This window comes from Vulpes lagopus, chromosome 3 (genome assembly GCF_018345385.1).
Source record: "Vulpes lagopus strain Blue_001 chromosome 3, ASM1834538v1, whole genome shotgun sequence".
NCBI classification, from domain to species: domain Eukaryota; kingdom Metazoa; phylum Chordata; class Mammalia; order Carnivora; family Canidae; genus Vulpes; species Vulpes lagopus.
Genome location: NC_054826.1, coordinates 128,733,431 through 128,757,648, shown reverse-complemented (window position 1 = coordinate 128,757,648; position 24,218 = coordinate 128,733,431). Strand labels below are relative to the sequence as shown.

The 24,218-nt window shown below is 60.4% G+C and overlaps 1 protein-coding gene across 5 annotated transcripts in view; it reads right to left on the bottom strand.

Moving 5' to 3' along the window:
- Positions 1-24,218, bottom strand: part of LMF1 (lipase maturation factor 1) — an 80,607-nt gene that overhangs the window by 20,543 nt on the left and 35,846 nt on the right. For all 5 annotated transcript variants that reach the window (XM_041750537.1, XM_041750538.1, XM_041750540.1 and 2 more), the window contains 2 exons: positions 13,315-13,463; positions 555-620 (listed from right to left, as the gene is read on the bottom strand). In XM_041750537.1, coding sequence (XP_041606471.1) covers positions 555-620; positions 13,315-13,463 — 215 coding nt within the window. The remainder of the gene's footprint in view (positions 1-554; positions 621-13,314; positions 13,464-24,218) is intronic.

Here is a 24,218-nt window from a genome sequence, read left to right as displayed (position 1 = left end):
TCAGTGAGCCATTGGCAGTCTGACCACACCGAGTCCAGCGGCCTGGGGCGCCCCCACCAGCCTCACAGGCGTCTGCTCCCCCCACTCCCAGGACACGGTCACACGTCCACATCCACCCAAACCGCAGGAAACCGGCGCCCAACTCAAACCCTCTCCCCTGGCACTGTGTGGGCCCACCTGGTGCCCCCACGGGCCGAGGTCCCGAGGACGCCCCTGCTCGAGCCCTGGTGGCCGGGCTGCTGCCTGCGGGTGGCTGCGTGGCCAGTGGAAGGAGCTCAGGGGGGCCCGGGAGGGCCACTTGGCTGAGCCCTGGGGCCCCGCAGTCCCTTCGCTCTCTGGCACCTTCCAGGGAGTTGGCTGCAGGCCCGAGGGAGGGACTCCCGGGCCCTTGGGCAGGAAGGGAGGGCAGTCGGTGCGACTCCACATCTCAGGTGTGACGTCCCGCCCCGGGTGAGCGCCCAGATGACACGTCTGCCCCTGCTCGGCCTGAGGAGCCCAGGAGCCCTGCGCGCAGCCCCAGCCCCACCGCTCGGCCTGGGCGCCATGCAGCTCACCTCATAGTGGAAGTCCATGCAGGTGAGGTCCCGCCAGCACCGGTCTCCCCGGATCTTGATCAGGCCCTGCCGAGGCAAGATACACAGACGGGCCGTGAGCCACCCGAGCAGCAGCCATCCCGGGGGGTGCCAGCCAGGGGGACCTGGGGAAGCCTCGGGGGCCACGGTGTCTCCTGTCTGACCCACGGCAGCACTAAGGTGTCAGCGCAGCTGTAATGGCGCCACGTTCAGGGCCCGACAGCTGAGCCAGAACCCACAGGCCCGGGAAGCCCGGGTTTCTTGAGCGGCCTGGCTGCGCCGCCCCCGCAGGCCCTGGGGTTCCGCCCTGAGTCCTCCCTGCGGGACGCGGTCGGCTTCCATGATGCGGGGTCTGCAGCTCCGGCCCGCGCCCCCCCCCCGCGCCCCCCAGTCCCAGTCGGCAGGGGAGGCGCCACCTTGGTTAGGGTGGCGGGCGTGAGGAAGGGGCCGGGCGCAGAGGCCACCACTGGGGGAAGAGCGGACTGCGGATGCCCCGCGCCAGAGCCAGACTCTAGACACCAGTCACGAGGGGTGGGGACGGGCCGGCGGGGGCGGCGCTGCCCTGGGCTTCAGGGAGCCGGCTCCGCGTGACCACGCGCTTTGATCAGAATGTGGAGCCCTTGCAGCAGCGTCGAGTGGCGTGTGTGCTTGCATGACTAGGGTCGTGGCCCCGCCGGCTGACCGTAAAACCTTCATGAGGGGCAGGACCTTGGGTGGTGAGGCTCCGTGCTGGGACGGAACGGTCCCAGTCCGCAGGCCTCCGTGGCCGTCCACGCAGCAGTCAGGGCGTGGGAATCAGAGCCCAATGCGTTGTGCACGACTGGGTGCAGGGGCACTTCTGGCTCGGTGGGTCCCGTGGACACAGCAGCCCTCAGACGACACGGATGAGGAGCGACAGTCCCAGCGACGCGGGCAGCCTGAGGCCCCCACGGGCCGAGGGACGATGCTCCCGCCGTGCAGACGTGTCCCGGGGGCTCCTAGGGCTCCGCTGCCCCGAGCCCCGACCCTCTGATGGGGTCGCCATTTCAGCGCCAGCTCTGGGGTCGTGCACCCGCCGTGCCCCCCAGCCACCCCAGCACCCGGTGTCTTGGGGCGTGCGCACCCCAACACAGAGCCATGCCCCAGGCACCTGGGCGGTACAGCTTGAAGAGAGGAGGCCCATCTTTCTGGAAAGTGGCTGCGGTCGCAGCAGTGCCAGCCCCAGGCACCTTGGCGGCCCCCTGCACCCGCGGCCCAGAGCCGGGGAGCAGGCCGGCTGGGAGCGCAGCCCCGTCACGCGACAGCCCCATGAGCACAGCCTGTTCCCCACACCCCGCGGAATCCGGATGGGGCTCTTCAGAGACGCTCACCAGGCAGAAGAGAAAAAAAACAAAATAATTAAAATGTCATTCAAGTTCTAAGCTGATACGAGACACTGAAAGATCTGAGAGGTTCTTCCGGGAGTGGAGAGTAATTATATTCCTCCCTCCCGACTCGTCCCCATAGTGCACATGTCACATCTTCCACGGATTCCTCCTTCCTGAGTGAGCGTCAAAGGAACAAAGACTCCTGCCAGCCTCTTCAGCCCCCAATTAATTCTTAGAAAACGGCTCAGACCCGAAGGGCCCGGGACCCGCAGCCACCCACCGCTGCACTCGGGGTGCCAGGCCGGGGCGCACACAGCTGCTTTGTGCCCAGCAGTCCTCGCGGGGGCACCCACCCATGGAGCACCCCCTCCTGAGCAACCTGGCGCCCGCAGACAGCGCCGCTCCATCTCCAACAGCCTGGGAGGCCTCCGTGACCCCAGGCGGGGCACACTCGCGAGGTCCCGGGCGTGGAGGGTGTGCTGCTCCCCCCGTGGGCAGGCCTGCGGTGTGGGTGCCACTCGGGCCTCCTGCAGTCCCTCTTGGGCTGGGCAGGGCCCGCAGGACCCGGGTGTCCCTGAGTGGGGAGTCGGGGGATCGCTATACGTCGGGAGCATTTGAGGTTCATCCCGCGTGCCCCCTACTTGACACGGGGCCCATCTCAGGACTGCCCTGTCCCCATGTCACTGTCCCCCTGGGTCCCGGAGGCCTCTGTCCACGGCTGTGCCAGGGCCACAGGGAGCAGGAGGGGGCACAGGCCCTCGCCAGCAGGAGGACTCAGTGCCCCTTTAAGCCCAGACTGTGAGGGGAGCATCTGGACATGGAGGCCGAGAGGGGCCGCGCGGGGCTGCAGCTCAGGCCGGAGGTCAGAGGCCAGAGGTCGGAGGACCACGGACCGTACTTCCCAGAAGCCCCCGTGATGCCTCGGAGCTGGAGTCAGGTCTGGCGTCCTGGGCGTGCCTGCGGGAAAGCCGGATGCTCCTCCATCCGTGTGACTGCGATTGAGTGGACTGGATGTGAGGGGCCCTGGGACCCTGTGGCACCCACTTGGCTTTGGCCCTCGCGGGGGTGCACCACATTCCCACGTTGCCATCGTGACGGGTGACACGGTTCCACTGGGGGCATTGGGTCTGGGGAAGGGCCCTGACTTCAAGGACTCTGCTCGGGGCCCGTTGCCCTGTAGACCCCAGGCCTCCTCCTGCCCCCCGTGGTGTCCGCCACGGTCCAACCTCCACAGGGCCGGAGCCCCCGTGGGACCCACGCTCTGGAGTGGAGTGCGAACACGGAGGCGGCCCTGGAGATGAGTCTGGCTTTTTTGTCAAGGCGGCCGCTAGGCCTCGGAGGGGAAGAGGGGACCCGCACGCAGCCCAATGCGCTCCCCGCTGCGGCCCCACCTCTGCTGGAACCTTCCTCGCGGGAGGGGGAGTCTCCCCGTGGAGAGGAGGTGTGGCCCGGCCCCACCAGCAAGCGTCAGAGCCTCGCGGGACAGCACCCCAACGCGCACGGGTCAGGTCGTGAGGAACACGCTTCTGCCCACGCTGCCCGGGCCCGGGGTGCCGATGACCCGCTGGTGCCCCCCAGGTGGGCGCCATCTCGGGGCTGCGTCCCACGGCAAGGGGGCGTGTCAGAAGTCACCCTGCGAGCCGTGCTCCCCAAAGCTGGGCTGGCTTACACTAAACACACACACCGCCTAAGTGCGCTGACGGCCGCACACGAGCAGGTTCCTGTCGCCCGGAATGGGATGCAGGTGTGCCCCCCACAGAACGTCCTTCGGAAGCCTTCCAGACTATTCCATGCCCCGCTCACAGGAGGCCCTGCCTGCTGGACGTTGCTCTCTGTTCCGGGCCGGGCGGGCTGCACTCCACGCGTTCGGGGTTTGGACGTGCCTCCGTTACACCCCGTGGATGGACGTGGAGCTGTTCTGCGTGGGCCAGGGTCTCCTTCCACGCAGGCCCACGGGGTGGGGGAGGCCGGCTCACACGGCAGGCATGTGCCCTGCCTGGTGGGGGCCTGCACCCCTGCCCCCGCCCCTCTGGGCTCGTCGGGTCTCCTCCGCGTGTGCTCAGCCGTGTGTCCGCCTTCCCGCTGCAGCGGTCTGTCCAGGACGTGGGGTTGGGCCCGGGTACTGTGGGGGTTTCTCCCGGCACTGGCTTCCCCACTTGTTCTCAGTGCTGGGTTTTCATAATGCAAATTTTAGCATCAAATGAAGTATGTTTAGCAAAAATTACTTTTAATGCTATAGCCAAAGAAATGTGTGCCCACCGCACGGTAACCGTGTTGTCTGCAGGAACCTTTATGTTCTTGGCTTTTACGTTTGTGAGCCCCAGGGACCTCGTGCCTGGGCTGGAGAGTCGACCGTACCCCTGTGGCTGGGCTTCCGTGAGGTATCGCCGGGTGTCCCTCCATGCTTTGGCCCATGGTCCACCTGGTGGCAGAGTTTGCTCTCATTCCCCACGCTTCAGCATCTCTGGTTAAGAGGGGGCCCCTGGTCGAGTGCCAGCCGACAGGGGAGCTGTGGCCCATTTCTGGGCGCTCGGCTCCGGGTCCGTTTTTCTAGCACAGGTCAACGCCACGCTTCATTTTAAATTAAGCTGTAAAATCAGGCAGTTTGTGTCCCAACTTTGTTCTTTTTTAAGATTCTCTGTTTTCCCTCGTGCGCGTTACAGTGAGCATGTTAACTTCTCCCAGTAGCCCACTGGGACTTTGACGGGAACTGCCCTGACTCTGCACTAAGCTTGGGTGAAACAGGTGTGGTGCGCGGGGCAGGTCGGGCTCGGGCCGCCATGCCTGCACTTGCTGCGTGCGGGCAGTCGACGTCCGCAGCCAGGCTCCTGCAGGCATGGAAGGCTCTCCCGGCAGCGGAGGGCAGTACTATCAAGGCCTTGTGTTCTGATGATCTCTTCAGAGCATACGAGGTACAACCGGCTTCACCCCGCTCTCGCGTCCTGCAGCCTCATGAAGCTCGTGTGCTCATTTCACTTGTTGCTTTTCACGTTCCGCCAGGTTTTCTGCGTCTCTAATCGCCTGTGTGAACAACAGTGTCCTCGTTACCCTTCCAAGCTTTGTGCTGCTGCTTTCTTTCTCCAGCCTTCTGCAGCGAGGCTTCCAACACGACGCTCCCGTCCCCAGCAGTGAGGCCAGGCTGGCTGTCACGAGGGAGTCCCCCCGCCATCACACACGGTTGTCAAACTGTTGGGTGTGCTGCCCCTGCACCTGCTGCTTTCCTGTCACTTGTTGTGAGCTGCGTTCCTTTTTTCAAATGTTAAACCAACCTTGCATTCCTGAAATAGACGGAGCCTTTTTTTGTTGCTGGATTTGATTTGCTGATGTTTTGTGAAGAGTGTCTGTGCCTTTGCTCCTGGGCGATGCTGGTCTCTCTTCCCCTTCTGTAATGACCTCATCAGGTCTGGTTTCATAGTTACATCAAAACCCCCCTGGGAAGTGTTCCCGCCTCCACCGGTCCCCAACAGTCTGGGCGGGGGGGTGCCATCTGTCTGCTAGATTCTGCTGGGAGGCCGTCTGGGCCCACACTTCTGTCTGGAAGGGTTTTGATTACAGGTCCAATGTATTTAACAGACACGGAGTTGTGTCGGTTTCCTGTTTCCTCCTCAGTTTTGGGATGCTGCATTTGTGAAGGAATCTGTCCGTGTCATCTAAGCTCTTGGTTTAAAATGGGTGACCCATACCCAAAGGCCTCAGGCTGACTGCCTGCGTCTGAGGAAAGTCTCTTCTCACAGCCTGGCTGTGCTCTGGCTCTGCCAGACGTGGACCTGGAAATAATGTCGGTCCACAGGCCTCGCTTTTTTTCATCTCAGGTACGGCTTTTGCTCCTGTGTTAACAGGACGGTCTGCATGCAAGCAGCATTGGCAGGGCCCCACCGTGGGTGCCACAGGACACCATGGCAGGACAACCATGAGCGTGAGCGGCCCAGAGCTCAACAGTCACACCCCTGCTGACCAAGCTGCTGGAAAGGACACTGGCATCTCTTCACTGCGGTCACCCGGGGGTCACCTAGACGCCCTGCCAGCTTGTGAGAGGCGCCCGGGGGCTGTGCTGCATGCCCCCCTTCCTACTGCACCCTCCACTCACTGTACCTGCAAACAGCCTGCTGCAGCCATAGCAAAATACACAGCTCATGATGACAACGGCTCACTTCAGCTGCAATCTGATAAGAATTCAGGGCATTAAATTTGGGGGGGGGGCAGAGCGGGAAGGAGAGGGAGAGGGAATCTTGAGCAGCGCCCTGTGGGGCATGATCTCATGCCCCTGAGATCATGACCTAAGCCGAAGCCAGGAGTTCTCACGGGAGGAGGAGCAGCAAAGAGCCTCCGCCTGCCTGTGGCCCGCAAACTGGGGCTGCGTGCACCCCCAGAGGGGAGCTGAGGGGGGCGGCACACAGAGCAGGTGCATCTCGGTTGTCCAGACTGAAACCACATCCTGCCTCCCTGTCCAGCTCTGAAAATTCCTGGCAACAAGAACCTGCCTTGCTCCCCAGAAAGTCAGCAGCGGAGGCCTCAGCCCTCGGCACAGGACCAGCCCGGGACAGTTTGGCTTTGAAGCCTCAGGGACAACCCTGCCCCCCTGTCTGGTCCCCCCTGGGGAGTGCAGGCGCCAGACGCAAAGGGCTTGGGCTTCGGTGACCAGAAGCGGAGACACTCGCTCACGTGCTCTGGGATGAAGCCGGCCGGTACCAACTGAGTTGCAGACACACGTACGTATTTCTGTCTTGACAAAAGCGGAGATTTCAGAACAAAGTGAAAACCTTTTTAGAGCATAATTAAGAGCAAACTATTATCTTAAATACAGTGACTCAGACACCCACGCTCTTTGCCATTTTCTGCAAATGAAAAAGATTCTCCACCTTAATATGGTTGAAATCTATGCATTTAAAAGAAAACTGTGCTGAAACATGCAAGAAATGTTCCAAAGCTTTTCCAGAGAAGCATCTGATGCGTGTTTGCCCCGTGCCAGCAGGAGTGCACAGGTGAACATCTGTTCTGAGGAAGGAAGTCCAGTGGGGTCACCTGCACCGCAGGGCCACTCGCCAACCCAGCAGCTTGAAGCAGGGGACCCCGGTCCCCGGAGAACCACCTGCAGCCTCAAGCACCCCAGGCTGGCTTGAGGCCGCACGGGGTAGCGGGGAAGTGCTCCTGACACGGCCTGGAACCTAACGTGCCAACAGTAAGGGGCCACAGGGTCCGGGGCCGTCACGTAACCTGTCAGTGGGCGCCCACAGCTAGGAGAAGAAGCACCACGTCCCGCCCTGCGCCGCCCATGCCTGCGGTGGGTGCGGGGAGTTGGCCAGGAAGCCGTATCCTGTGGGCCTCTCTCGAGCTGAAGCCGCTGGCCGGGCTGATGGTCTTTCCTCTGCTGTTCAACGGAAGAACGCCAAGGAAAACCTGCCACTTTGTCAGATGTCTGCTCTAGGTGGGGCCGATCGGCCCTGTCCCCCAGGCTTCCCCTGGCTCTTCACCTCTTGTTAGGCTTCAAAGAATAATTTATGTCCCACCCCAATCACGCAGCTGAGAAGCTTTTGTGCACGCGTGCGCCTGTGGACCCTCCCCCCGTCCACACAGGAGACGATTCCATGGCCCCAGAGTTCCTGCATGACCCCCCTGGTCAGTCCCCACCCCAGATCCTTCAGAGGCGAGCTGCTCCGTGTCTGCGGCCACAGCCAGCTCTGCTGGTTCTGGAAGCTGCTGCACAAGGACCCACAGGGAGCCCCTGGCTTCTGTGCCCAGAATCCGCCTGCGAGATGGCTGGGTCCTCTGAGTGTCGGTCGTCATTCCTCTACTCTGCTGAGTGCTTTCCATTCCGGGGATGTAGCGTGGGTCGCCCATCCTGCTGCTGACGGATCGTGCTTGGTTTCCAGTTCCTGGGGCTGGGAGAAGGCTTCTAGAGCGCGTCTCCATCCCCCGTGAGTTAGCCCCGAGGGGCAGAGCGTGCAGCAGGCTGGCCGTGGAACTGCCTCAGCGGCTGCCACCACTCAACACCGGCACCGTTTCTCAAGCCTGCAGGAGAGCAATGCAGCCCTGCCGTGAAGGGCCTGACCTCTGTGTCCTCAGGGATCTGTGGGCTGAAGCCCTAGCCCCCAGGGTGGCGTATACAGGTTGAGGAAATCAGTGTAAGCGAGGCCATAAGGATGGGGTCCTGACCCAACAGGATTCGTGCATGCGTTAGAGATGTCGGAGCTTCTGCCCCCACCGGCTGAGGACACTGCATGAGGACAGCCGTCCACAAGCCAGGAAGAGTCCCCGTAGGGACAGAATGCACCAGAACACTGGTCTTAGGCTGCCAGCCTCCAGAACCATGAGGCAGTAAAAGCTGTTCAAGCCACCCACTCTGCGGTCTTTTGTGCAGCTCGAGCTAGGACGCTTGCCGTCACTGAGCTCAGCTCTTCCTGTGGGCGCGCGGCCTCCGGTTCCCTGATGGCCAGGGCTTCGAGCAGTGTTTCAGGGGCTTGTAACGGCCATGTGCAGGCCTGCCGTGTGAAGTATTTGCTAAAAATCCCCCCTTCTGATGCTGAATCATCTTTGTTACTGGGTTTTACGTGTTCTTTACGGACCCAACACAGGCTCTGTGTCCCCACGGTTCCCTGCAGGGAACGGAGGATCCTCATTCTAATGGTGTCCAGCGTATCCATCTTTGCCTTTTGTGTTAATGTTTTCCGTGTTTTAAGAAATCGTGGCCCATCCCAAACTGTAAAAATATCTGGTGATCTTCAAGTGCTGGGGCTGCAGCTTCTGCATTTGCACCGTCGCAGGTAACTTCCCACGTGGGCGTGGTGTGCAGGCCGGGGCCACCCCCGCAGACGCCCCCGCACCACACGGCCAAGGTGCTGGGCTTTCTCACGGGAAGGGACTCGGTCAGTTGTCAAAAATTACGTGACAGTGATTTCCGTGTGGGACTATTTTTGGACCGTGGACTGTGCCGCCCATACGGGCATCTGTCCTTATGCCCTCACTGTCCAGTCTCGCCAGCTGGGACCTCTGGGAAATCCTGGAACAAGTGACTCCTATAATGTACCAGAGAGTTTTTGGCTGTTCTACACCTGTGGCATCTCCATACGAGTCTAAGTCAGTCCATCAGCTTCTAGGTTGAGAATCTTTCCAGGATTACGTCTGGGTAGCATGGAATCTATGGATCAGTTCAGGGACAGCGGGCAGTGAGCAGCTCTGGGGCTTGGGACTCACGTGCTAGCTGTCTGTTGATGGCTTTCTAATTTCTCTCAGCAACGTCTGGTAGCTGGTCGGGTACAGAGCATTGGGCGGCTGTTAAAACTTCCTAAGTATTTTATGCTTTTGGATGTTATTAATGACGTACTTAAAATTTTTCTGTAAAAAACCCCAATGACTCAATGTATTTATTTGATACATTCACAAAGGCTCAACCAGAGACTTGGTTAGAAAAACAAATGAAACAACAAGGACACCACAGATCAAGACAGAGAGGCTTCGGTAGAAATGAAGGAAAAGACAGCCACCGAAGGAGAACATACAAAGGCAACGTAGGGACCCGGTCCGGGTTCTGGGCTGGACACCTGCCCCAAGGAGGCTTCTGGCAGGCTCCTCTGAGGGGCCGTGGGTTTACCCAGAGCTCGGCAGCAGGCACGTCCAGAGGGCACTCAGTGTTGGTTTCTCCCAGCTCCTGATGTCACCGGGGGCCCCTCACCCCCCGTCCTGTGGGGCGTTCACGCTGGGGTGGTGGCAGGCGCGAGGAGCTTTGCTGTGGGTGAGCCGTAGGGGCCCCTGGGAGCGCGGGGAGGGCTTGTGCCTTGGGTCTTCACACACTTCGGCAGCCGTCCCGTGACCGTCCCCCGACCCACCTGACGAGGTCTGATTCTGGGAATGCAGAAACTGCTTTGTCGCCCAGCAGCACGAGGTCATTGGCTCGGGTGCAGCCTTTCGCCCACGGGGGCCCCAGGCAGCATCCCGGCTGGCGCTGGTGGCCACTGGGTCGCGGATGCGGGAGGCCGTCTGGGCGGTATGGACGGGGAGACAGAGCTCGGGACTGTGATCGCCTAACATCTCACTGTCCAACAGCCTCCGACCTGGCTGACTGCACGCAGTGGCTCCAGGGACCTCGCCATCCTCCACACGTAACCTCCTTGTGTCACTCGCAGCGACAGGGATTTGGTTATTTTTTCTTGCTCTTTTGTACAAGCCGCTACCTTTAGAACGGTGTCAGCCAGGTGTGACGAGGGGGATGCCTGGGTGCTCTCCACCTTGGGGACGTGCAGTGCCCCACAGGCAAGAGCAGCATGGGGGTGGAGCACCTGGGGTGGAGCACCCGGCGTGGGTGCGCGTGGCATCAGGCATCAGGCTGAAGAAACCTCCCGTTCCTCGTGTGTCGGGAGAGGTTCCGCCAGCTGTGCACCAGTGAACAGTGCTTCCACCCATTAGTTGAGATGACGACCCCCCTTGAGGTCTCCCGCACACCTGGTGCTCGGTCAGTGCGTCCCAGGATACGGGACTGTGCTCTGAAACGTCCTTGTCCTCACTGGCCTGATGGACGGGAGCTGGGAAGGCTCCCCTCTGCTTTCTGGATGCGCGTGGGCAGGCTCCACACCGTTCCTTCCGTAAATGTCCATCGAGCTCTTCAGTGAGAACTTCTGGGCCTCGGGTTCTCGCAGTAGGAAAGGTGCTGCATCCCTGAGAGTTTCCGATGTCCTGTTTCTTCTGTGAGTATCGGTAATTCACGTCTGAGACCCGCACTATCTCCTCTGCCGACCTTACGTGCGTCCAGTGCGTAGGGTGTTCAGGTTTGTATTGTGAAAACATCTCAGCGCTCGGGAAAGCTCTAGCAGCAGCACGGAGCCCCCTCGGGTCCCTGCCGCGACCCTGCCCCCAAGCCTGCACATCAGCAGCTCCCCTGCCGGGACCGCCCAGGGCACCGCCTCTCGGTGGCGAGATCTCCGAGGCTGGCCGGTCCTCAGCCCTGAACCGCCCACCTCGGCTCTGCTCCTGGAGAACGTTGCTCAGCAACAGGAAGTGTCCTCGGGCTAGGGTTGGCGTGTGTGTGCTTCTCACGATGACGCCAGCACCCACGGGGGCGCAAGCCTGCAGTTGCAGGAGTGCCGTGTCCTGGGGACTCCTGCGCCCAGCGCCCTCCCCTCCGCACCTTGCCCTCCAATTCCGCAGGCTGCGAGGCAGAGAGCAGCCAGCCAGGCGCCTGCCGTGTCCCCCCGGCCCTGCTGTCATGCGGTGGGTGTGACGAGCCGCACAGGCCCGGGGTCCAGCTCTAGCTCTGCACTGAGAGCGGGTAGCCGCGGCGGCTACCCTCCGGCCCCGGCAGCCCCGGGAGGCCACGCGCACCCACCCCGGGTGCTCCAGGGCCAGAGGCCGGGTACGCACAGCTCTGCGACTCCCTGGGCCCGGGCTCAAGGAGCCCCCAGCCTCTGGGTGTGTGCAGTGGCTGGCTGCAGGCAACAAAGGCACGGTGGGCAGCTCTCCCCACAGGCCTCCGGGGTCCTCTGGGCACACAAGGCCCGGCGCCGGCACCCCGCCTCACGGGCCCGCCGGGTCTCCACCTGCCCGTGGAGGAGGATGAGCAACACCCGGCATGCACACGGGATCCAGTAATTACCCCTTTTAGCTCATCTGACAATTTTCATCCAGCTGCTGCGAACAGTCAATCAAAACGCCGTGAACGGTGCTCCAGGGCGCTGTCAGGCACCGTGGGCGCTGCTCCCCCCCGCGTCACCAGGCTGGGACACAGCAGCCCGACGGCTGCGCCCCCCCCCCCCGGCCGTGCTTAGCGGGGCCGTGCCTTTCTACTCGCACCCCGAACCTGCCATCCCAGGCTGGTCCCCGGGGGGAGCGGAGACGCTGCACACGTTATGATTTTTAAAAGAAGCTCAAGAGAAAATCCAAAGTGAAGCGCTGGGTGGACACAGAGCCACAGCCCAATACCGTGTGTCGCGACCACACAGTGACGTCAGCGTGGCCGGGGAAGGGCTGTGAGCCTCAGGACTCCCGCCTCTGTGCCTGCGTGGCAGGGAGCCCGGGACCGCGCCGCGTGGGGGGGTCCAAGCCCCGCGGCCACACACACCTGTCCCTGCTCGGGCACCGTGCCCGCCACGCCAGGGCCAAGCGTGTGCTCCTGGGCTCCCTCGCCTGCAGCCCGGCCCCCGTGTCCCCCGCACCCCCGCCCCAGGCACCCGCGGCCTCCCCGCGTAGGATGAAGCTGCTGCAGCGTCTGGGCGGTGCGTGAAGTGCAGGCTTGTGACTAAGGAGCTGGAGCGGTCCGCACCCCCGGGACGCCCGTCTCTCACGGACCCTCAGGATTTGGGGGTGACAAGGCGATGGCAGGCTGGCCACACAGATACGGGGTGTGGGGGCATCAGGGAAGCCCCAGGGGTCTGTGGGAACCCACCATGAAACACCAGTTACACGACGGGAGGGGGCAGGTGGCCTCCCGGAGAGCTGGCCGGGCTGCCTGAGTCCGACAGGGCCACATGGGGCTGCCGGCAGGGACAGGGGCCTCCTGCGGGCTGCGGGCATCTGTGCTGAGGGGACGGAGCTGCTGGCTCTCGTGACCTGTGCTGGCTCTGCCCGGGGGCTGCAGCAGACGGGTACCTCGGTACCCACGTGACAGGGTGTCCAGGACAACATGGAAGGACGCAAGAGGAAGTGACGCCATTTGCCAAGTCCCGTGCCTCATTAGTCGGGGGACAGAAGGAAGCAGGTCACTCTGGATTTGAAGGTTCAGAGAGTTTCTGAAGAACTTGATGAAGCCCAGAGGTGGAGGTGGAGGCGGAAGCACCTGTGCACCTGCGAGGGCCCAGGGATGCCGGGGTCCGGGGCCCAGGGCAGGCGCGAAGGGAGAGAACAGCTGGTGGGCAGTGCGTACACCACGGACCAGCCACATGGGAGAGATGGGGCCGCCCGCAGGCTGGCATTCAGGAGACCCCGCTGAGGCCGCGGCGTCCCTGGGGTGGGCCCGGGGCCGTGCGCCCTTCCGTCAGGAGCCGCTGCACACCTAACGCGGGAGAGCCAAGGCGGCGAGCGCAGAACCGCACCGACACCTGTCCCACGGCGCACACGGGACCGCGACAGGCCGGGCCGAGCAGCCTCCCATAGCATCGGTCGCTGTCACTTAGCCTCCACCGAGGGGCCTAACCCGATCGGTAGGTGGGGGCGTGATCAAAGCCCCGACTGGCACATCTTAGTGGCCAATCCACGGGCCCAGCGTTTCAGGCACTCCAGAAACTCCAGGAGGGCAGGGGAGGGCGCAGCTGCCCAGGGACTCCTCCTGTGAGTTGTGACCCATCCCACAGAAAGGGCGGGGGGCCATGCTGTTTCAGGTGCTTGAACACAGGGAACACAGGAACAGCGGAAGGGGCCCCGCCACCCGGGCAGCGTTTCCCCGAAACACAGCAAATAAAAGTTCTACTTACTGCTCCAAGCATGATTCTGAAAATCAGCCACCGGAAGCCCCACAGAACGATCCGGGACGGGGGGGTCCCCCTGGGCAATCGAGACAGAGTCCAGAGAGGGCAGAGGAAGATCCCCAGGAATCCTGTTTCCAGAAGCTGGGACTCCCATCCTGCAGGGACGACAGTGAGAGCACAGGCCGGGTCAGCACCACCACACGTGGTCTACCTCCGTGGCCCCTAACCTGGGATGCATCCTCCGGCCCCAGGCCATCCTGGCCTCCAGCCAGGGCGTCTGGCAGCGGGCACGGCAGGACGAGCGCGGCACCGCAGCTGGCCCTCCGTGGGAGAGGACCCGGGCTCAGCACCCGCAGCCCGCGGGCCTGGGAAGCCTTTCCCGCTCACTGCGTCCTTCCCCGAGGGGCTCACCAGGCCCCACGACCTCATGCGAGGGTCTGAACACACAGCGACTCTGCTCCCATCTGCCCGGCACGGGGCGGGGGGGGGGCCCAGGCTCCACGGCAGGGCCTGCGGGCGTTGGGGCACGCAGAGTGGGCGGGGGGCTCCGCGTTCTCACACTCCCTGCGTTGGGACCTGAAGCAGGTCTCAGCCTTTCAGAGGAAGCTGCAAGTCGTTGTGCGAGCTGCACACGTTCCCTTTAATCTCCTTCTGCTCAGAAACTATGCAACACGAAAGATGCTTAGACAAGGGCCCACGTGCTATGGTTCCATTCACGGAAGGTTCTAGAATGAGCAAAACTGATAGAGGAGAAAGAAAGGGGAACCTGGCCACCAGGGACGCCGGGGTGACACCTCATCAGGCACCTGAAGGAAGGTCTGTGCGTTTCACTGCTTGGGGTTTACAGATAAACCTAAATGAGTTCTGAACCCAAGATTTTAGGGCCGGACAGACGGCTCTGGAGGTCTGCACTTGCTCTGAGACGTGGCAAAGGTGAGGACAAGGGATGCGGCCAAACCCATGGAGTGGACGCCCTGTGCGGCCTTGGTGTGGGTTTAGGGGTTCTTGCCGTGCCCCTATTTGATACTTCCTGTAGTCTGGCATTTTCATCAGGAAAACGGGGGGAGCGCGTTTACTCCTGGGCTCTGTGGATTTCTGAAGTCCCGGTTCCAGCCCCTCCCTGGGAGGGGTCGGCTTGCAGTGAGGCATCTCTGTGGGCTCGCTGCAGCCACGTGCACCTGTGCTGGGGACGCCGGGGCCACTGGCATGCAGCCTGCCTCTGCCCAGAGGAGTCCAGCTGCAGAAACTAGCTTGGACAGCACTGGGGAGGGGAGCGCCGTGGGGCAGACTGCTCGGGCAAGGCCGGGCCCGGGACCCCGGTGCCACCCTCTGTGGGGACGTGGTGTGTGGGACGCCCACGTGGGCGCAGCCCGGCCCCCTGGACTACCTGCCTGACCCAGAGCTGGGAACCCTGGCTTTGGTCAGAACCCCAAGAAGGAAAAATGCAGGAAGCATTAGCCGTGAGTCTGTTTCACGAGGTTCCAGATGCAGACCGGCTGCGGACCTTGGGTGGAGGCTGTCCTAGCGCCCACGCTGACGGCGGCCTTCGCTTCACAGCTGCACACTCCCCTCTGGGCTCAACCCGGGGAAAACAGGCTTTGTTCTTACAGAACACTTTCTCTACTTTTATCTTGAGGGTAACTGTCCTTTCACTTGGGGTCGGTTTAAAATACACGTGACCTCAGGACGCAGGGATCCGAAGGCAGTGCCAAGGGCGGGACGCCCAGGGGTGGCTGCTTGGGCGGTGGGAGGGCGTCCCCATCCTCACTGTCTGCCCAGGGCCCTCCCGTGTGGGGAGGAAATGGAGCCCAGCACAAGCCAGCCTCCGGGCGCGGCCAGGGGGGCGGTCGATGGGAAGACTGCGGGTACCCTGAGTCCCCCAGAGCAGGCTGGCCCTGCCCGCGCTTCCTGGAAACCCCTCGTGGACTCTGAGACGCTCACGTGGGTGCAGAGCGTTCCCCAGAGCGCAGGCCCGCCTTCTCTAATTGCTACATCACTTTGCACAGATGTGACGAGCAGAATTTTAATAATGCTGTTTGAGTGACACCAATCAAAGTGATGTGCGAATGGCAGAGCCCAGAGACCACCGAAGTGCCAGCGAGCAGGTGATGGGGTGGGCAGGGGACACACTGCCACCTTGGGGACTTATGTGTGCCGGCACACGGTCACCTCCCCCCCCCCCCCCCCGCACGTGGCAGGAGCCACCTCCTCGCCGGCCGCGACCGTGGAGGGGAAAGGGCCACCTGCACAACCCGCTGCCGCGGCGTGCCCCGCCTGCATGGTGTCGAGTCTGACGGCCGTGACCCCGGAAGGCAGATGCCCAGCGTGCCACCTGCCTGCTGCCCGCAGCACACGGTGGGCGTGGGGCTCCCAGGACGGGCTCCAGCTGCAAGTCTGACCCCAAAGCAGTCGCCACGTCCCACTGGGCCCCATGTCCTGAGTCCCGCCATGAGGTGCCTGTGCCCGTCAGCCCGTTCTCAGGTCCTATTCCGGAGGGGAGGCAGCAGGCTGGCTCCTTCACGGCTGTGCAGACCCAGCTTACAGCTTCGGGGGCGCCAGTGGCTCCGCCAGTGCAGTCCGGCTCTTGGCTTTGGCTCAGGTCGTGATCTCACCGTGTCAGGCTCCACGCTCAGTACGGCGTCTGAGATTCTCACTTGGCTCTTCCCCTCACTCTCTTTCTCTCTCAAATAAATAAAAATCTTTTTAAAAAAAATGTCATTTCCATGGTGGCCCCAGAAGGCTCCACCCCATCCTGCCGTTGTCCTTGGGGTGATGGTTAGCGAACGCCCACTAGGAAGCCACCACGCCCGAGGCCATGCCTGTTTCTGGAACGGTCACTTCTGTGGCTACGGCTGATTTCCAATAATGTGGACAAGTGCTGAACAGGCCACGTTGGGGACACGCTTGGACCGTGACAGCCGGAGTGCCCATCAGGCAGCAGCGGGGCAGCGCCTGAGCTACGCCTGCCCTTCGAGGAGCGGCCTGGTCACTGCGTGCAGGGTGTCCCCCCTAGGCCACCCACCCCCGCCCACAGGACCGTGAACCTGACACCGTGCTGACCAGAGCCCAGGGCCGGCCGCTGCTGCCCACACCCTCTGTGTCCGTGAGTGGCCACAGCCCAGAGCCCCACCATCTGGGGACGGCTCCTGAGGTGGAGGGGGTGCTCTCTGGCCGTGCCCTCCTGAGCCAGCCTTGGAAGCTGCACGGCCATGTCTGCCAGGATGGCCGCGGGCGAGTCTGAGGAAACCCCATAAACATGCTGAGCATGGACCTCAGTCTCCCAGCCCCACTTGGCGCCTGGCTTAGCTCGGGGCACCTGCTCCCTAAATAAAGCGAACATAGAAGTGGTGCTTATGTTTTTATTCTACTTAGAGACACACGGACAGTGTAGACTCTCGTCTGTTAAACATCCAGAAAATGCACCAAGAGGCCTGAGCTGGGCCTGGGGCACGTGGCCCAAGGTCATGGCGCCTTGAGAGGAGCATGGGGTGGGGGCCCTGGCTGCCCCTCTGTGGTCTGTCTTCCTGGGACAGGGCGGCTTAGATGGGAGGCCTACGCCAGGCCTCTGCAGAGGCTCCTGGAATCACGGTCCACATGGCACAAAGGAGGCCGCTTCTGACCCAGGAGAAAAATGTCACCTAAGACAACGCTTCGGAAGTGGAAGCCGCGCAGACGGCCGCTCTGGAGAGACCGTGCCAACCGAGGGCTCGTCACCTTCCTGCACATCATTACCGCTACTTAGAATGATGAAGCGTGGCACCTATGGATCCTTCAAGAGTGACAGCCACCATCCACATGAGGAGCAGGAAACCCATTAACTTCAGGTTAGAAACCGGGAAAAAGGAGAAAGATGCCTTCCCTCTGACGGGCTGTCACTCCTGCGTGGGGCGGCCCCACCCGCGGCCACCCGGGGCTCCCAGTGGCAACTGGAGAGCACGTGGAGCTCTTCGAAGTCGCTTTCTTCATCCTCCCGGGTCCTGTGCCAGATGGGAAGCCACGATGCAGCCTGGCAGTTTGTTTTGCACAGTTGCTGACATGGCACCAGGGGCCCTTTTCGTGCCATGAGGATGAGCACACCAGACACGGTTCTGGGGTGACTGTGCCCCTCACAGGTGCCAATGCCTTTCACCCCCCCGTGCCCCCCCGTGCCGCCCAAAATGCCAACAGGTACAGTGGGTCTGTTTGGGGGGCCCGGCCCACGCAAGCCCTCTGGCTGTCTCAGGGGCTGGCAGAGCTGACCTTGCCCTCGGGACAGATGGAGACAGTCCTTTCTCCTCGGGAGCAGGCGGTACTGATGCCAGCCTCTCCCCAGAGATGGGGCCACACTCCTGCCCTCCCAGCCCTGGCCCCTAGGGCCTGCGTGGAGCTGGACCCGCCCAAGAACCCTCCGCAGCTAACCTGGACTGGGCAGGAGGACATGCACCTGCGGCGCTCTCATCCACGAGACAAAGGAGCGGCAAACCGGGGACGCCACCTTTCACATGTAGGACTTAAATCTGATCACTGCGTGAACAGCAGTGAACTTTCTGGCAAATAGATACTTTTGAAAGAGTTGGTTAAAAGCTTCACGCCTTAAATCATTTTAAACTGCATGCTCCCAATTATGAATCGTTTAGAGGAATGCTACTCTGTGCTGTCAGGATGTCCTTGGGTGCTGCAGGGAGCAGGAAGTGACCTGTGTAACCCGCACACCCACACAGCGACCCTCCGTCCACTGCACTTGTCACGGTGCTGGCTAACACTCAGTTACCACGGCAACCAGACTTCCTAGCCCCAGGTGTCCCCTGCTGCTCAGATCTATGCAGGTGTCACCAGCTAGCCCCAAAACCAAAACTCACGGTAATGACCTCAGCTAGGCTTTACTGGTTCTGGATAAAGAGGAAAATGCTTCCTGTCGACGGAAATTAGATCTAGCAACAGAGATTTCTTAGGATTAATATATTCCAAGTATTTAACATATATCAGGCTGAAGGGCACGATAATTACCATTTCTTTGGCTTTTGTTTCCTGTGCATGAAAATTAACCGAAGCTTGTCTCGCAGTAACTTGCTGGAATCCTGAAGATGTGCCGGTCAGTGCTGCTCTGCGGCTGACAACAGGGGTGTCCTGGAGGGCCCCCTGGCCGCGGGGAGCCGGGAGTGCCGGCTCAGGCGCGTGGGGTAGCTCCCGTCAACCCCGGGCAGCACATCTGCTCAGAGCACCCATGTGGGCCTGGGCTCTGTGTGGAGGGCCTCCCGCCAGCACCGCAGCTGAGCTCCTGCCTGCGTGCACACGCAGCGGGGCCCCCTCCTCCCACCGGTTCTGGAGAACGACCTGGGTCACTTTCTACTGTCCTGGGTCTTCCACGTGCTCAGTGAACACGGTTTCTGGGCCTCCCTGATGCTGTTGACGGGCACGGCCTTGTCACCTGAAGGAGCACAGGCCATGGCTGATGCACAAGGCTCGCACATCCAGTTTGACACACACGCTCATCAGAAACAATGGGGAGGGTCGGCTCATCTGAAAAGTAGGAGGGCACGCGTCCAGGTCAGAGGTCAGGGTGGCCCTGCAGCCTCACCCCACATAGACATGGTCTCCACTGGGGGGTCGCTGCGGGGGGCACGCCAGGCTTCCTCCTGCGTTTCCCACACACGTCAGGACCAGCTTCACACCCCTTGGAAAGGGAATGGTTTCTGGCCCTCTGGTGGGGTGACGGGCACTCCTGAGTCTAGAAGCCAGGATGGCCACTGAGGCACAGCCCCCCCACCACAGAGACCTGACTCTGGGCAGCATGTTTTCTGCATGGGGACAGGCGTCGGTCCCAGAATAGGTCAGTGGGCACGGTGGCAGCCGGCACCACTCAGCAGTGGTGCCTGAAGAAGCCTAGGGCGGTGCTTTGCTGATGGGAGGGCCAGCCCCAGGCAGCACACGCCTCGATGCCCGCAGGGCATGTTTCCAGAAATGCTTTGTTGTTTGGAAGGATCAGTGTGCAGTGGAGGGAGGGTTTCAGCTCACATCGGTTTCCGATGTGTGTCATCACAGGAAAACACCCGAGAGGCCCACAGAGGCCTGCAGGGAGGGCCGAGCTACCAGGCGTCTGCTGGCTGCCTTACCTCCGCCTCCACCGCACCCCGGGCCTCCTGCCTTGGGTCTCTGTACCCAGTGCTCACACACCACCTTCTCAGCGAGGCCCTCCCAGGACGTAACATTTACAGGTGGGCCCGAGCCCATCCCAGCCTGACGTACCGAACAGCACACTCGCCACACATATCTCGCTTCTTCCCCTTCTCTGTTCTCCTTCTCTGTTCACGCCGCACCCAGAATGCAAGCTCCGCGAGCATACAGTGAGGCTCCATGTAAGTGTGTTCAAGGATACAAAGGAAAACATGCCCATAAGGCATAAAGAGACAGGGAAACTAGGCAGAGAAACAGAAGCATAAAAAAAGAACCAAGCAAATTCTAGAATTGGAAAGGAAAATACCTGAAATTAAAATTTTACTAGATTAATGTAATAGCAGTTGGGAGGACAGAGAACAAAAAGGTGGTGAACCTGAAAATAGCTCAACTGAAGTTATTCAATATGAATAACAGATTTTTTTTTAATAACAGATTTTTAAAAAAGATTTATTTATTGTAGGAAGAGAGCACATATGAGTGGGTGGGGGCGAGGGGGCAGAGAAAATCGCAAGCTGACTCCACGCTGAGCACACAGCCTGATGCTAGATCCCAGGCCCTGAGATCACGACCTGAGCAGGAAGCAACAGTGGGACACTTAACTGACTGAGCCCCCCAGGCATCCCTAGAAACCCAGGTGCCCCTAATTTTTTTTTTTAAAAGACTGAATAACAAAAGAACAGACTCTCAGGAACTGGTGGGGCATCATCAAAAGGTCCTACATACATGTAACTGGAATCTTAGGAGGAGAGAAATGGGCAGAAAAAAAAAAACCCTAAAATATATTGGCAAAAATGATCAAACTTGGTAAAAGACATGTTACAAGTTCAAGAACCTTAGAGAATCATAAGATAGTATCCAAAAAAGGCCACAAAGAAGCCCAATACAAACTGTGATAACCCAAGGACAAAACCTCCCAAGCAGTCAGAGAAAAAGGCAGCCTGACATTTGGAAAAACGAGAGGACGAATGAGAGCTGACTTCTTGTCAGAAACGACGAAGGTGGGAAGCAGAGAACCCAACGCAGAGTCTTCCACCTCATGCAACGATCTGTTCTGAGATCAGAACCAAGAGTCCGTAAGCTTTCAGAGAGGATGTTGACACAAAGATCTGAGGAGATCAAGCACCGGCAGTCCCAGCACAGGTGTGAAAGGAAGAAGCACTGACCCCCGCCAGCAGGAGCAGCACAAGGGCGGAAGGTGGCTCACCAGCACAGACTGTGCTGCAAAGGAGCCGGGAACACAAGCCATTTTCTTTTGGACATAAAGTGGTAAGAACGTGACGTCTGTGCCTTACGTTACTAACAACAGAGAGGTGGAAAGACCCATCACGTCGTTACAGAAGACGCTGCAGCCTCAGCGCGCAGAAGTCTCCCCAGTAGTTACCACCCAAGACCTGCTTTCATTTGACTTATTTTGATTTCATTTTTCAGACCTGCCGAGTCCTCCAGCTGTCGTTCACCATTCACGATGGCCCTTCAGCACGGGCCACTGGAATCAAGGATCCCGAGTATGGGACAAACAGGACACAGCTGTCTGCAGAGAGCTGCCAACTGAGCAGGACTTCCCTCCTGGTGGAGCCACAAAGTCCCGTAAATTCCTACCCAGGCTCAGTCTCGGAGCAGATGAGAGTCCTACCTTTGCGTAAATGGGAATGATGGGGATTTGGATTGCACGGGTGCATGCATTTGTCAAACTCTAAAACTCTATACTTAAGACCGGAGCATCTCATTGTGTGTGGATTCCTTGTCGAGGGAGAAAAACCTGAGCACGCACTGAGCTCTAGTTAATGACCTGCATACTGAAGTTCACGGATATGTGACATTAACTTCAAAATGCGCCAAAATATATGATGGATCAATAGACGCATAGAGAGATGAAGAGATTAACTATATAAAGGAAAAGATCTAGTAAAATAAAAACTGTAGAAGCTACATGGTCCATATATGGGTTTTTACTATACAATCCTTTAAGTTTTTTTGGTATGCTTGAAATTTTTCACGATGACATGATTTAAAACGTCCTATGTAACACTTATTCTTAGCCACTGTAAAAATAAGAAAAATTCTAAGACTTGACATAGAAAAAAATATGATTGCCTACACAGAAAGTTAAAAAAAAATCTACAGAAAATGAGCTTAACTATCGAGTGGCACTGGCAGCAACTGCAAATGACATTAAAAGGAACCCTATAGGGTACGTGGGGACCAGGTGATTCTTCTGAAAGTTGACAAGGGAAAGGATAAAGTGTTCTATCCTGAGTTTTCCAGAGAAGCTGGATTTCGAGCAACCAAATAGTTGATGGAAGTTGCTTTGATTTAAAAAAAAATCCCAGATAAATGCCAAGAGAGCGATAGCATGATAGCAGGCAGGCCCGGGGTAGGGAGGTCCAGGCACTTGCCACGGCGACTGGCCACCGCGGGCCCGTTGGCTAACGGGTGGTCCGCCTGGGCTGGTAAGGGCTCAGCAATCCGCTGCCGCAGGAAGAGAGGAAAGGCAGCCTGTGCTTTTGAGCCGCAGCAAGAGGCCCCAGCTCCCGTGACGCGTCCCTGCCAGCGGCGGGCAGGGGGCAGCGGGCAGCAGGCCGCGAGCTCCGTGCAGGGCAGCCATGCTCCCTGCCCTGCCACAAAACCCCGTCTGGGGACATGGCGGGGGTCCTTAAGAGGCTACAGGACTGCATCCATCAAGCGTGTCCGGGGTCCCCGTGGGGACACAGTAGCTGTAGACACGCGCAGACTTCTGAGGCGGCCGGCACCATGGGAACGCAGGCTAAGCAGCTGACGGTATCCCGCCGACGGCTCGGCCGGGCCGGCCGTACGGCGGTGGCGCTGCTGAGAAAGCCCCGTCTTCGGGCCCGAGCTGGAGCAGCCGGGCCTGGGGGCACCTGGCCCAGCACTGCAGCAGGGGAGGCAGTGCCCGTTAAGGGGGGCGCTCTGAGGCCGTGAGTGCCCGAAAGTGTTCATAATCAGAAGTGAAAGAAAAATAAGCGAGGGACTCTCCCATCTGCAGGGACATCTGGAACTCACTGGCAGCATGTTCACAGATCCCAACAAACTGTGAAACGCACTGTCTTAAATTGCCATTTGTTCTAGAAACCAATCTTACAGTGAGTATGGGAAGGAGTCTTTTAGAAAGGTATTTAAAAGCTTTGTAAAGAAACCCGTTACACTTTATAGAGGGATGCACAAAAGTTTTTAAAAAGCCAGCAGAATGAACATGCATTTTCCAGAAGAACCACCTGGAGCTCAGAAAGCCACGATCTCTGCGAAGACGGTGTGTGTAGCCAAACTATCCAGGTGTGACTCTAAAGAAGGTCCCCCCCCCAAAGTAGGAGATCCACTCTCTGAGTGATTAGCTTCCCCGAGGAGGCTGAGAACTGGACGAAGCGGAGCTGAGGAGCCATGCAAACCCACGGAGGCCTGCTCATCCTGCACACGCCAGGCCGCACGGAGGGCCTGAGGGGGCAAGGGGGGGTGGGCGCGTGGGGTCCTGGAGCATGGCAGCCACAGTCTCCAGGACCGCGGGTTCTGTCCTGCTCCTAGACCACAGGGCCCACGTGGGCGCAGCAGAGCCCCCCTCGCCGTCGTCAGTGGGGGTTGACCGTAGTTGCTGACTTTGGCACCATCGGGGGGAAAAGGAAGAGAATTGTCACTTATGGATGCTGGGCCCAGAGACTTGGATCCAGGCCTCGAAGCCAGGTGACCAAATGGTGGGGGCAAGGCTCCCCCGTGAGAGCTGCATGGTGGGGTGTGTTGTGAGAGGCCGCCCCGCAGGAACGGGCGCTGCGCCGAGGTGGGGCCTGCACGTGAGTCAGCACAACCACATACATGCTCGGAATTTAGGAAGGGGCCAAGCTGTGGGGGGCCCAGAAGCCTCTGAGGCCTAGAGAGCCACTTGGCTTGGGGAGACTCACGGCTTCCTGTTTCCTGAATGCCCGCTTTCATCCCCGAACCCTGGGCCTTTCCTGAGGCAGATCACGCAACACCCACTCAGATGGAAGGAGGTCTCTGGGTCAGGAAACACGGAGTCAGGGACACAGCACAGCCTGAGGGCGGGCGGGGGACTCACCAGGCCCTGGGCAAGCGCCAAGTGCCACCCTGTGCCTGGCCCTGGGGGCGCCCCCCTCCTGTGGATGGCTTCTGGAGCCCGCGCAGAGGCGCCCACGGCACTAAGTCACACTGATGACACAGTTCTCAGTGGGCCCTGCTCTCCTGGGGCCCGTGGCCCAGCTGGGCTCCAGCGGTGGCTCCAGGGACCATCCCCCCGCTTAGCAGGCCCTCTCTGTAATGGGGCGCCGGGCCCTAGACTCCTGTTCTCTGGACCCTCAGCCGCCCGGGGTGGGGGGCTCTCCACACACTGCCCGGGGTGGGGGGCCAAGGCAGACGGTGCCCAGTCCTGCCAGCAGCAACGCTGAGCATAGGTCAACCTCGGACCTGCCCAGACAAGAGACAGATCTAAGTCCATTCCGGGTCTCGACACCCTGCCCTCCTCCAGGCCCCTCACTCTTCCCCAAGCCCCAGCAGCCACCACAGCCACTCAGATCCCACCTGCAGCCATAAACACCTTGAAGCCCAGGCCCAGGAGACTTTCCAGCAGGCCAAGGGCACCAGGCTGGGAGCGGGCCCCATGACACCCCTCAGCCTCCCCCTCCCTCCTGCCCTGTCTCCACCCGGACACCTCGAAGCCTGGTGGGACCATGGTCTGTCTCCTCCTGCCCTGTGCCCGGCTCACATTTGTTCACCTTTGATCTAACACTGAT